This window comes from Eublepharis macularius, chromosome 9 (genome assembly GCF_028583425.1).
Source record: "Eublepharis macularius isolate TG4126 chromosome 9, MPM_Emac_v1.0, whole genome shotgun sequence".
NCBI lineage: Eukaryota > Metazoa > Chordata > Lepidosauria > Squamata > Eublepharidae > Eublepharis > Eublepharis macularius.
Window position 1 is genome coordinate 8,158,643 of NC_072798.1, and position 13,487 is coordinate 8,172,129.

The following is a 13,487-nucleotide window of genomic DNA, read 5'->3' on the forward strand; positions in this document are numbered from 1 at the left end:
ATTCTTTGATGCCCATGAAGATAAAATATCAAAATTCAGAATTGGAGGCTATTGTTCTTTCAGAAACTAATTCTGATTACAGAAAGAAACTTGAATGTCGTATTTTGAAGGATATAGGATTTACAGTGAAAAATGTGTTAACCAGAATGGTTGGGGAACTGTGGCTTATAGTGAACCAAACACAGTGGTTAACCAAGCAGGAACTACTTGCTCCTCCATGCCTGAAAGCAGGCTGAAGAGGAACAGGCAGGTATCTTAGTGGGCTTCTGACCATGGACACCACCATAGGCAACGGCAGGAATGATGCCCATGGGTAGTACACCCAGCTCCCCATCCTGTCAATCATCTGTGTGGCAGGCAGTGATATAAAAGGCAGGGATCCAGTCCTCTAACCCCCCCCCCCCAGTGCACAGCTAATTGGCAATATGAGTGGGTGGCAGGAGAAGTGGTTTGACCATGGCTGGAATGTTCCCACCCACATCTTCTACCCATCCCAAATGCTTTGGGACGGCAGGAGGTGCGTTCTAGCCATGGCCAGAATGCACCTCTCATGGCCCCCACCTGTGTGGCAGGCAATTATTTAAAGGAGCAGGATGAATTCTGGCCCTTTAAATCCCTGTCTACTGCCTCACTGATCTGCAGCACAGAGACAGGGAATGAGGGATATTAGCTATGGGATTATGAGTCCATTCCACTGCTGTTTCTTGAGAGCATGCAGCAGTGTCTGGTGTACCAGTTAACTGGGCTTTTAATGGACTATTTAAATGGCATACTAAAGAATTTCAAAGATCCAGAGGAGTTAGCCGTGTTAGTCTGTAGTAGCAAAATCAAAAAGAGTCCAGTAGCACCTTTAAGACTAACCAATTTTATTGTAGCATAAGCTTTCGAGAATCAAGTTCTCTTCGTCAGATGCATGATACAAACTGTATCATGCATCTGACGAAGAGAACTTGATTCTCGAAAGCTTATGCTACAATAAAATTGGTTAGTCTTAAAGGTGCTACTGGACTCTTTTTGATTAAAGAATTTCAGGTAGCTAATTTTGTCTACAATGTGTAATTATGATATATTAAGACAAGTAGGGGGTTCTGCATACTTGTGGGATTCCTCAGATATATTGAAAAAACGTCACGGTAAATTAACCAAAAAGAGGATCTTCCCCCATAGTTTGATAACGACTGAATACACACCAAGAACATAAAACATCAAGAGCAGCTGAGCATCATTTAAGGGGAGGGAGGAGTGTAGAGGAGAAGGGCACAGACACCCATGAATTCAGATTGATACCACAGAAGAAGAGGAAAGGGAATTTAATGCTTCGACTCTCTCTCAGTTTCATTAAAGCAAAGTTCCAAAATGTCTAGAAATTGTCTCTTATCTGAATGTTCTTAAGATACTAGTTACTCTAATTATGCTTGACTCCCTAAATCTCTGCATGTTGCACAAGCACAATTTGCAAATAAAAGAATACATATAAAGACCTACCTGATGGAGGGCTGAGAAGAATTACTACTCATCTGTGAGATATTTTTCTTTATCAGGCAACAACTCATGTTAAAAATCTAATTAGGCTGTTTATCATAGTGAAATGGGAGGCTGGAGATAGTTCCATACTGCAGAGGGACCCAGCCCCTTCCTCCAGATCCCAAGCTGTTTTATTCCCCCACTCAGGCTCTCCCCCCAGACAAATGCCTCATTTCAACAATAGGCAAGAGCAATTATCCATGAAGTAGACAGGGTGCAAGAACACAGAAGATCCAAGTCATTCTCAGTAAGATCGCTAGAATCTCCCCACGCCTTTTACCATTATGAGACACAATTATGGCTCCATACCAGGATGTCCCTTCTTTAATTATTCTTCTCATACATGTTTTACGAAGAGCACAAGTGAAACAAGTTTTCCCAGTTTCTACTTGCCAGTATCTACTTGCATATAAATATAAGTAAAGGCGCCAGTCAATATATTTTCACACATGAGCAAGCTTTTTGCCTGCTGTTGTGCACAAACATTTCCCCACCTCCCACCATATTACAGTACTGATGTTTTCAGCTTTGTTGTCCTACAGTGAAACGAAGTGAAGATCCCTGGATTCAGTCTTCCCCCTCCCCCTCCTACAGTTATCAGGGTTAATTATATGCAATAGTGTTGTATAGATTGCTCAAAGGAGATGGAAAATTCAGAACAGCACTCATTCAAATTCTTATCTCTAGTTCTCTCAAGTTAGTGACTCCAAAGGATGCCAGGTGAATTCGTTTTATCCATGCAACTCGTCCATCTATCCATGTAGCTCATGCACCATTCATGTACCTTGTCCAAGCACTATATTGCTCCAGTATTATTGAAGTTATAAGTCCTGCCCCCCTCGCCGCCAAACCCTCAAATATCAGGCACAAGATAAAATACAACTTTTTGCATAGTTTATATTTTTACACGGTTTCAGCATCTTGTCAGACAGCGCATAAATTTACTTGAAACAGAGTACTAACAGCTCCAATTATAGTGTCAGTTTTATGAAAAGTCCTGTGGAAGTTAGTCATCATGTGAGGAACATCACAACTGCTAATCAAGCCAACAATGTTTACATCTAATATCTGTATTATATTCAACAGGCACATTGCCAGGCTGATAAAACAGACATTTCTCATTTAGCCCTATATTATGGAAAGCATTCATCTCATACATTACTAGCCCATCATCAACTGAGCAGAATATTCAAGAGTTTTAGTTATATCCTGCTTCCCACAGGCAACATTTAAACTTTCGTCCGAGAGGTCTAGAGATACAGTGCACATTGTTTTCCAGAGGAAAATATGCCATAGATGAAAGCTGATAATATATCAGTGATAACCTAAGAACACTTTCCTGAAAGTAAACCCCACTGAGTAGATCTGAGTAGGATTCCAAGTAGACTGGCGCGGGATTACTCTCTTTGTCTCATGAGCTTCTTATTAAGCTGCATCAGATGCAGAACATACATAATTATTAAGAGTTGCATATTGCTTTACTTTAAAAGAAAGATGAAGTCACAATTTCTTCAGCATATAAATATCTATGCAAAACTATTTACTATTCACTTCAGGACCACTGATTGTTCACGTAAACTGATGCTGCAAAAGCCTGTCCTTGATTTTCTTACTGGTTAATTGCTTATACCAATAGCAAGTACATTTCCTCATACCTGTATTAGGCATTTACTGACATCACTAGCACACAGAGCCTTGTTGCAGCACACTGATGGATGGAGCAAGAAACACAACATCATGCTGACTAGTGCTAGCACGGTGATGTACCACAACCTCATATTCTTTGCGAGCAGGAAATTTCTGGGACCGCCAGACAGCACTGAAATAAGAAGCATCACATGGAGACATTGAGATAGAAGTCTCTTTCATTTGTAGCACACAGTTTTTCTAGAAGAGTTTTTGTTTCTGTGAGTCTTCTATATTCAGCAATATATATGGCAAAAACATATGAAGAGGTAAGTTTACTACTTTTCTGTAGATTTTAAGCTTAAATAATGCATAACAATTTAAATTTTAATCAGAGTACCTGTGCATCACTTGAGTGAGAATTAGCAGTAGCTAAAATAAACGCATTGTGGTTAAATAAAATATTTTGATAGGTTAGCAAGAGAGAGAAAGCCAACAAGGGCCGATTCCAGACGGCCCTCTGCCTCCCGAAACGTTGCGCGTCGTCGCGCGGAAAACGCGAAATATCGCGTTTTCTCGCGCGAGTTTTGCGCGACCTCGCGCAAAACTTGCGCGAGAAAACGCGATATTTCGCGTTTTCCGCACGACAACGCGCGACGACGCGCAACGTTTCGGGAGGCAGAGGGCCGTCTGGAATCGGCCAAGGAAGCAGATGCAAAGATTACTTTGATATATAAATAAATGAGAACATGTTTTAACACAACCCAAATGTATTTCAACACCAGCTGTCTAGATGTATTAATTTACACACAAGGCTTTTGAACGAAGAACTGGATGGGTGTCATGTGATTATAAACTGAGTACTAAGAGCTTATATTAATACAATACACATATATGTGAAGGAATAATTTGATAATGTCCATTTTCTGCATCTGCCAGTTATCCATTTATACTGCAAACTCAGTCCTATCACTCCATCTGCTCCCAAAACTCTGCCACCAATTGATACAGTAAAAACAGCAGAGTACTGAGAGGCACCAAGGAAGTCTTTCCTTGGCAACTGACCAGTAGTTTCTACTGTTCATATTTGATAACTCCCTAACACTGGTAACATTTCATTGGTCAAAACTATGTAGCATTTGGAGCTCACTGAAGAGATCTGGAACATCCAGAAAGGACCTATGCCTTTTGAGATGCTCCCCACTGCTTATAAACACAGCTTTTCTGAGCCAAAGGAATTTTGTCTAAATCAAATAGCAGCATCCAGATACTTTAGAAGAGCATTAAGAAACGTCAAAGAATGTACAGCCTGATAATCTTTGCCAACAACCATTTCAAGCCAGCGTGGTATAGTGGTTAAGAGTTCTGGACTAGGATCTGGGAGGCTGAGGTTCAAATCCCTACTCTGCCAAGGAAGTTTGCTGGGCGATCTTGGGTCAGGTACGCACTCTGAGTCTAGCCTACCTCACAGGATTGTTGTGAGGGGAAATGGAGGAATGGAGGATGATGTAAACCTCTTTGGGCCTCCACTGGAGAGAAAAGTGGAATATAAAGTGAATGAAAAATAGAATTGTGTTCAGATTTGACAATCTACTTATACTGTTGGCTCTGACACACTACTTCCATGAGGGCTTGAGTAGTCCGGTCTCATCTCCTTAGAGAGGCTAAAGACTTTTTACGGTCTGGCAAGAAGGCCAGAAAGTCTTCAATTAAATATAGCACAAAAAAAAAAACCAAGCTGCAATCATAAAAGTCTACTAAAATGCTTCAAATTTCATAACACAGGTAAGTAGGTGTTCCCTTGTCATTAAAAAAAATTCATAAGACACTGTCCCTATTTGAAAATTATTTTCACATCTTTTCACCCATAATAAGAAACCCTACCTACCTTTCACTCACTTCATAGCAGACAGAATGAATCAAATGCGTTCCAAGGGCTTAAGTTTACAGGTTGAAAACATCAAATTTCACCTGAATGTTCACTTTTCCACCATCACCACCCCACTCCCGTGCTAATGATCCTTGGACTATTTTTTTAATGCTGAAGCTTTTTCCAGAGGAGCCTCCAAAGGAAGGGCAGCTGCTGCACTGGCCCAAAGGTACGAACCAGAAACAAGAAAGACGAATACAGCTCCCTACCCCCGGCGAAAGTAGCAAAGGCAGGTCCGCCTAGATGAGAAGTGAAGAAAAGAGAGAAAGGTTCGGCACTAACCCTCCACTGTTACCCTCAACATGGACCAGCATGAAGCACGGACTGGAAGTCAGCCGTTCCCGCACCAAGGGGTTTTTCTCCAAAACAAGAGGATCGACCTAAAACAGAATCCCATTTCACACAAGCCCGAGAACATCAAAAGTCCACAGCATTTCCACGTTCACCGCTTCTTCGCGTTTTCACGAGAGACTCCCCTCCCCATCCCCGCCTTCGGGCTGCTAACTCAGCCCTTCCTCCTCGCTACGAAGGCCTGGACTACTCCAAGTTTTCAGGCGCCCTCTTACTCTGCACTGTAGACAGCCTGGTCCCCAGTTTTGGCTTGCGCGACGACCACAACTGCAGGACCTCAGCAGCCCCTCTGCTCGGCTGCACTCGCCAGGAGGCGGGCGACCTACAGGCACCTTACAGGGACAGGCCCCGGCCCCCGCCTCGCAGCAGCTCCAACCGAAAAGGGAGGCGGGAAAAAAGATGGCCAAACTGTCTCCTCCTTCCTGGCCTCGCATGCACCTCAAGGCGTCTGAAGGGCTCGCCTACGCGGCCGCTTTCCCCAAGCTCTCAGTGCGTACATGGCTGAGACCTGTATTTTAATATTTTGGGGCGGGAAAGTGGGGAGGGAACGCCATGGGGAAGTCCTGCCCCCCTAACTAAAAGAAACTCCTACTAACTTCATCGGCGCCATGGAGCAGCACCTTTTGCGTCCGCGAGGCGGACGGGAAAGGTGGCTCATTTTCCCCGAGACTCCAGCAAAGATGCTCAGGACAGGAGGACTCCACACGTTCGGATCCAGCCGAATTACGTCTTTTAGTATGAATGCTGCTACTCCTGTTCCTTCATACCTCCGCCAAATAAATACTAGAACCTGTTGTAGGGCCAGTGAAGGTGTTTCTTTTCTCCTTCCATTTTCCTGCCTCGTTAGATGCTGGACAACACAAAATATGATACAGAGTGGAATTTAAAATCGCGCATATTTCACGCACTAAAATATATATTCACTCTTCACACAAGATCACGCTTTATAGGATTCTGCTGCACAAGCTTTAGACCCCACAGCAGAACGAGGTGGCAGAATTCTCGGAACGGGCCGGAACGGGCACTAAAGAAATGCCAGTGCCACCAAAAACAGTGGGATGTGTTAGAGACACTCCAGAACAATATTTTAGAAATGAAAACTCTGGACTGCCCCGCTTTTATTAACCCGTTCCATGCCAAAAAGCTCCCGGAACAACACAAAACAACCTGGGAGCTTTTTGGCATGGAACGGGTTAATAAAAGGGTGCCAGTCCAGAGTTTTCATTTCTAAAATATTGATCTGGAGTGTCTCTAACACATCCCACTGTTTTTTGTGGCACTGCCATTTCTTTAGTGCCCGTTCCGGCCCGTTCCGGCTTTTACCCCGTCCCAAAAAAATCAGCTATTCAAGCTTCATAGCGCCGCCACGGTGCAAATACATGCTTTAAAAGCACGGATCCTCATGGATCCTCTTGATTTTTACACGGGGCAACCTAAAATCCACCATACTATCCCAGATCATGTCCATTGCCACACAAATGGTACCACAAATATCAGCGAGCCACTGCTTCGTGGCACCGCCATGACGCAAGAACTTGGTTCAAAAAAACAGATCCTCATAGAGGACTGACAACATCCTCATCTGGATTTGGGCAATCCAAAATCCAACAAGAAAGAAAAAAGGTGTGTGTGTGGGGGGGGGGGAGATCGCAGATCATGTCCATTGCCACAAATGGCACCAAAAAATTCTGCGATCCATCGCTTTGTGGCACTGCCACAGAGCAAAATCTTGGTTCAAAAGCACGGATCCTCATGGATCTTCTTGATTGTTACACGAGGCCACCCAAAATTCACCATACAATCCCAGATCAAGTCCATTGCCATAAATGGCACCAAAAAAATCAGCGATCCACTGCTTCGTGGCACCACCATGGTGCAAAAACTTGGTTCAAAAACACAGATCCTCATAGAGGATTGCCAAAATCCTCATCTGGATTTTGGCAATCCAAAATCAAACAAGAAAGAAAAAAGTGTGCGTGTGTGGGGGGGGGGAATCGCAATTCATGTCCATTGCCACAAATGGCACCAAAAAATTCTGTGATCCCTCGCTTTGTGGCACCGCCACAGAGCAAAAACTTGGTTCAAAAGCACGGATCCTCATAGATCTTCTTGGTTGTTACATCAGGCCACCCAAAATCCACCATACAATCCCAGATCAAGTCCATTGCCACAAATGGCACCAAAAAAATCACCCATTCACTGTTCCGTGGCACCACCATGGCACAAAAACTTGGTTGAAAAGCACAGATCCTCGGGTGGCAGCTTTAAACATGAATTCCAGTTTAAAAAGAAAAGAAGACAAAGGAAACAAATGTTCTGTATATGCCAATGTCTCCATTGGTAAATGAAATCTAGCCTTGACACTCATTTAAGAAAAACCATATAAATGCTTACAAGCTTCAGGGAAAATAAACTTCTGTCTTCCTGTAAGACAGATGATCCGCCAGGCGTATGGCTGAGACGAGCCTAAGGTTTCTTTGGGAATGCCTCCTGACTGGTAACCTATTAGGAGGGAGGCTACATAACCACCAGCACACCCCCTCATATGCGAAATCATAGCGATAACACCAATTGCACCCCCTCTCCTTCCCTTGTCTTTATGATGTTAGGAAGAGTGGAAGAGGCGGCCATCTGGGGTTTGATTGTACATATTGGTGATTCTGACTTTAATGTATTTTAATGTATTTAAATATTCTATTCTTGTATTATTATGCTGTTGTCACCCGCCCTGAGCCCGCTTGCAGGGCGGGCGGGCTATAAATCAAATAATAGTAATAATAATAATAATTGCCGTAACAGAATTCACACTGAGAAACTGTACAAACGCTCACCACATTTTAAGAGCTGTAGTGACCTTTGAGGTCTTCCCACCAGCAAATCTACAACCATATAAATGCCCAGTGTGAGAAGAGCTTCAAGGAAGTCTCATGACTTCCCACATCACCCAATTTCTGTGTATCCAAAAAGGGGTGTGGTGCAGCAGAGCAAGTGGGAAAATCTCTGCCTCTGGTGGAAACCGTCTCTGCCCAAGTTTCAGTGAGAGTCAGCATAGCATAATGGCTAGAGCGTTGGACTAGGGTATGGGAGACGCAAGTCCGAATCCCTACACTGCCATGGAAGTTTGCTGGGTGATCTTGGGTCAGTTAGGCACTTAGCCTAACCTACCTCACAAGGTTGTTGTGAAAATAAGGTGGAGAAGGGGAGGATGTAAACCGTTTTGGATCCCAACGAGAACAAAAATGAGGCATAAACAAAGTAAATAAAAATTAAGAAGTTATTATAATAAAGCTGTACTGTGTCCTGGACAGAGAAAATGCATTTTGGCTGCCTCCTCTTATGAGATTCTAAACATCGCAAGAATCCCACTGAACAGCTCAATTACATGGAAGGAAAATGGCAGCTTATAAACAACTGCATACTTTTTAGAGTTGTGGATCATGTTCCAGAGTCACATGAAGTACATAAAGACATTGTAGAACAGGAATAGAACTATTTTAAAAGAGGTAAATGATGCCTTTACAACAAGAGAGATGACAAGAATGCTGTAATGACTAACAGATTTGGAGAGGTACAATGTGAAGGCTTTGATGCAGTGCTAGGGAGCTAAACAAAGACTTCTACTAGTTCAACCACCATCCCTTAAAACATGCAAGATGGAAAACTCAGCAACTTTGATTCTCTAGGAATGACTTACAGTATGGGATATTTTACTTCCATAATCTTGAAAACATAGGTGGTTAATCTCTGTAATGTTGTATAAAGTAGCTAGAAGTCATGACCTGGAGCTAGGATGGGGCCTGGAGTTCTCCCAAAATGACAACTGATGTCCAGACTACACAGAGGTTTGCCTGGAGAAAAATGATGCTTTGGAGGGTGCAGTCTACGCCCTTATACCACTCAAGGGTATCTCCCCCAAAACCTGCCCTCCAGGCTCCACCCCCAGTAGGGTTGCCAGCTCCAAGTTGGAAATTCCTGGAGATCGGGGGGGGGGGGGGGTGTGAAACCTGGAGAAAGTGGGGTTTGGGGAGGGAAAGGACCTTGGCATGGCAAAATTCCATAGAATCCGCCCCCCAAAGTAGCCATTTTCTCCAGGTGAACTGATCTCTGTGGCCTGGAGACCAGTTGTAATTCCGGGAGATCTCCAGCCACTACCTGGAAACTGGCAACCCTAACCCCCAGGAATTCCCCAACCTGGAATTGGCAACTCTGCTGGGAGCATAATTATTATAACATTAATTCTCCATCAGCAGGAGAAAGTGGCAATTTTCTTTGGCGAGTGACAATTTTACACAAACTGATTTTCTAGTGCACATTTTAATGTAGTATCTCATCATTAGGAAGAAAATAAATACACAAGTATTTAATCTTAATTCTGTTTGGCAAAACAGGTGGACTCCTGTTCACTGTGCTTTACAACCGGTGACTGGGACAAGATTCCCTTCTTTTTCTCAGGAGTAGCAACTATAACGAAAGATTACATCCTGCTTCTAAAGCCCCCTCCCCACCCCAATAAACTGGTAGACAGAGTTAAACAATAGGGGAAGTCCAACCACTGGCATTGCCACAGACTGCCTTTGTGAAAAAATGAGATCATGTACAACTAGCAAAGAACTATCTAGAGTTATCCCTCGTGACTACGTTAGTTGGAAATCAGAAAATAAAACTCTAGTCAGTGGCTTGAGGTAATTTGAGAATGACATTCATCTCAAAAGGCAGGGAAATGTTTTTTTCACCCATGTTTGCTTTTTTGGTTGAGCCACCATCTGCTAATCAACTGAACTGGAAGATCCTGCATGTATGCGTGCGGCACAAACCCACAGAAGTCTGAGGATATTTTTGCCTCTAATTAATCATCCTAGTCCTCAAGCAAATCCAATGCAGTGCTGTAAGAAGTGGCTGTTTGGTTGTGAGCAGCAGACATAATGAGGGGGACAATAGTAAATGGAAATAGTGTTTTTAAAAGTTTCGATTTCCAAACCATTCTGCCAGGTTATAAAAAGGTAAAGGTAGTCCCCTGTGCAAGCAACGAGTCATTTCTGACCCATGGGGGGACGTCACATCATGGCATTTTCTTGGCAGACTTTTTACGGGGTGGTTTGCCGTTGCCTTCCCCAGTCATCTACACTTTACCCCCAGGAAACTGGGTACTCATTTTACCGACCTCGGAAGGATGGAAGGCTGAGTCATATAAAGGAGTGTAAATTAATTGCTGCTTAAAATTTAAAGATGGTGCATAGAGAGCCCTGAGCTGTCCCCCTGCAGCTCAGCTTCCTCCCCACCCCCCAATATGGTTGGATCTGTGGACTCTCGCAATAAATTATATGGTCAAGGAAGCAAGCTGCAGTTTCATGTCCACCAAAAACATAACCAGTTTTTTTTTTTAAAAATCACAACCCATGCCTCCAAAAACACAGACACGTTAAATTAGATGGTGGGGTTGAATCAATAATCCTCACAGTATAAACTTAAGTCCAGCAATGCATGTCTAGATTCTGGAGCAAAAGGCCATACGCACACTCCCATCCATCCCCCTCATTTTCCAAAGTTACCAGCCTGACTTTAAAGGATTAAAAGAAACTGCATTCTAACCAGAAATTACTTTTTCCAATGTCCACTAGAGGGCAACAAGCACACAGAATGTTTCTGTAATTTAAAAAAGAGCATTTGTTCAGATGCTTTTTGCTCATAACACCTGCCTTAAACAATTAACAACCACCTTTACTTATTCCCTTGAAGTACACTTAAATGCTTGCCAGCATGGCACCCAAGGGGGTATTTGTTAGCAGGCAGAAGAGCTATTTGGCCTGGGGACTCATGTTTATAGAGGGCCTCAAATTTAGACTTTTTGTTATCTCCAAATGAGGTTAAATATACCGTCACAGAGATACACTGATAGGATTGAAGGAACAAAATGTTCACCATACAGCTTCAAACTTGTGTCTCACTACCAGGCCACAACACCTGTATACAACATCATATATTAAAATAGCCCGGTGTGTCTTCATTGAGATGGTGCTTGACCCTGGAGATCTTGAACCTAGTGAAAATACAATCTTGTTGCCAAATTGGTTAACATTTCAACCTTAAGTCTTTGCTTCTTTTAAACACAGAACAGATTCCTATTTCATAAACCTCATTAACGGAAACAAATGGTAATTTTGACATGTCTAATGTTTTGGCTAAACCAGAGAGCAGTATCTTTAATTTACAAGGTTGCCTGATAAATATGGTAATGCTTACTTGCCTCTGTTGCATGTTTCTACACCATCTTCTCAAAGCTAAAAAGCCAGCATATCTATTTAAATGCCTAGATAAAAGACATTCTGCTTTTTCTATACTGGGGGTTTTTCAATCTAAGTTACAGAAAAGGAAATAAAGAGGATTGGGAGGCGTCCCAGTTGAAATTGTATCGCTCCATTATTTAATCAGGCAGAGGAACAAAATTGTGACGGTTCCCTGAACTAAAGAGGACTGTACGCACACCCAGTATACAACTACTTATTTTCAACGTGCCCAAATTTTATTGTCTGCCCAAAGCCATCATACAATCCTGTCAGGCAAAGCAGATGACAACCAATGTTTCCATAATACTGCTCAAAATTAGGATGCCTAGTTTAGAGAACTGCAATCTAGACTTTGGCTTCTTTTTTTCCAGATGCCCGTTCCTGAAGTCTGAAATGTGGCATTGGAGCCCTTCACTGGCAAAACTTCATTCCCCCCCCCCCCAGTAACTGTAGTGCGGTATCCAGAGGAATATGATTGCCGCCTTGAGTTTCCTCGTCACCTCTTTTTCTTCTCTTCAGAGGAGTGTAACTTAACCTATCTTCTCTTTCACTTTTGACAGCTACAACAGTTGTATCTTTTTAAGGAAGCTTCTTTGTATCAGAAATTTTTTCAGAGACCAGATTTCTAAATACTTGCTCTGAACTTAATAGGTTTCACCACTTCAGGGTTTTTTGGGGGGGTCTTTGGGGGATTCTGAACTACTGCTCCTTTTCACATGCCAGGCTGATTTTGAAAGTGATTGTTCTATATTTATCAAGCAAATTTACTTTGACCAGTTTGCCTGAAGGCAACTTTGTTCAAATAATTTCTTTTTCTCTCTCTGAAATGTAAAGTATATTACTTTTTCTACTGCAAGACGATTCATCAGAAAGTTTTCTCAAAGCACTTGTCTCTTATGAGTACCCCATACTGTCTCTTTGCCAGAAGAATGAGTTTTGTACATTTTGAGAAACTGCCCCTAAGTGTTTGCGCTTAAGATGTTTTGCACTTAAGATCTTCTGTGTTTCCATGCAATTCCTTTCTCTTCTGGATATGCAAATTTCTCCAGATTTGACTTGCAAAGCTTCCTTCATTCTGCAGGATGGGCTCAGAACATTGGTTTAATTAATTTCTGTTCTCGCGCTTGGTTATTCTTGTCAGTTACTGGCAGGTAGATCCCTAGTTCCCTCACAGCAAACACTCAGATGCATTGGTTGAAGTTTTATTAGAGATCTATACAGTTCATGTTAACTACACAAACTCAAACCATCAGTGCAGTATACATATTATGATCAGTGCAGTATACATATTATCAGAACAGAGCCCCCAGTACACATTAATGGCAGATATGCAATTAGGCAGATATGACAGAGATGCCAGAAAGTTATGTTTATTGTTTGATGTGAGCGACAACTGTCATGAATATTGAGTGGGGGGGGGGCCTATCTGGCGCTGGCTCATAAGCTCAGATTTCGTCTGTCACTTCCTCAGGGGCATTGTTTTCCGCTATAACATGAGATCATGTTATATATGTTATATATATCATGTACAATCTAATTACCAAACAACACAAATATCAGTTACAGACCTGTAGTTCTGATAGAGACAATGATATTTCCATGCTACAAACCATGAAACCTGCAGATTTAAACAATGAGTTGTGTCTAAGTTGCTTCCTTTAACGCATACTGCCCCTCTGAGATAGCTGCAACGTTGCCCTTTTAAGATAGCTGCAACGTTGCCCCTTTAAGATGAACGTAATGTCCAGGGCAAAGGGGATAAAAGCAATTTG

At 42.5% G+C, this 13,487-nt stretch overlaps 1 protein-coding gene across 3 annotated transcripts in view; it reads right to left on the bottom strand.

Annotated features, from left to right (window-relative positions):
- LOC129336163 (twisted gastrulation protein homolog 1-like) overlaps positions 1 to 5,915 on the bottom strand; it is a 30,567-nt gene extending 24,652 nt beyond the window's left edge. Inside the window, exons 1-3 of one of the 3 annotated variants that reach the window (XM_054989195.1) lie at positions 5,647 to 5,722; positions 5,363 to 5,460; positions 3,180 to 3,343 (exon numbers count right to left, since the gene is read on the bottom strand). In XM_054989195.1, coding sequence (XP_054845170.1) covers positions 3,180 to 3,343; positions 5,363 to 5,384 — 186 coding nt within the window. In that variant the 5' untranslated portion in view covers positions 5,385 to 5,460; positions 5,647 to 5,722. Of the gene's footprint in view, positions 1 to 3,179; positions 3,344 to 5,362; positions 5,461 to 5,646 lie in introns of all 3 variants that reach the window. The other 2 variants (XM_054989196.1, XM_054989194.1) reach the window with 2 other exon arrangements.
- Between the last annotated feature and the right edge of the window lie 7,572 nt (positions 5,916 to 13,487).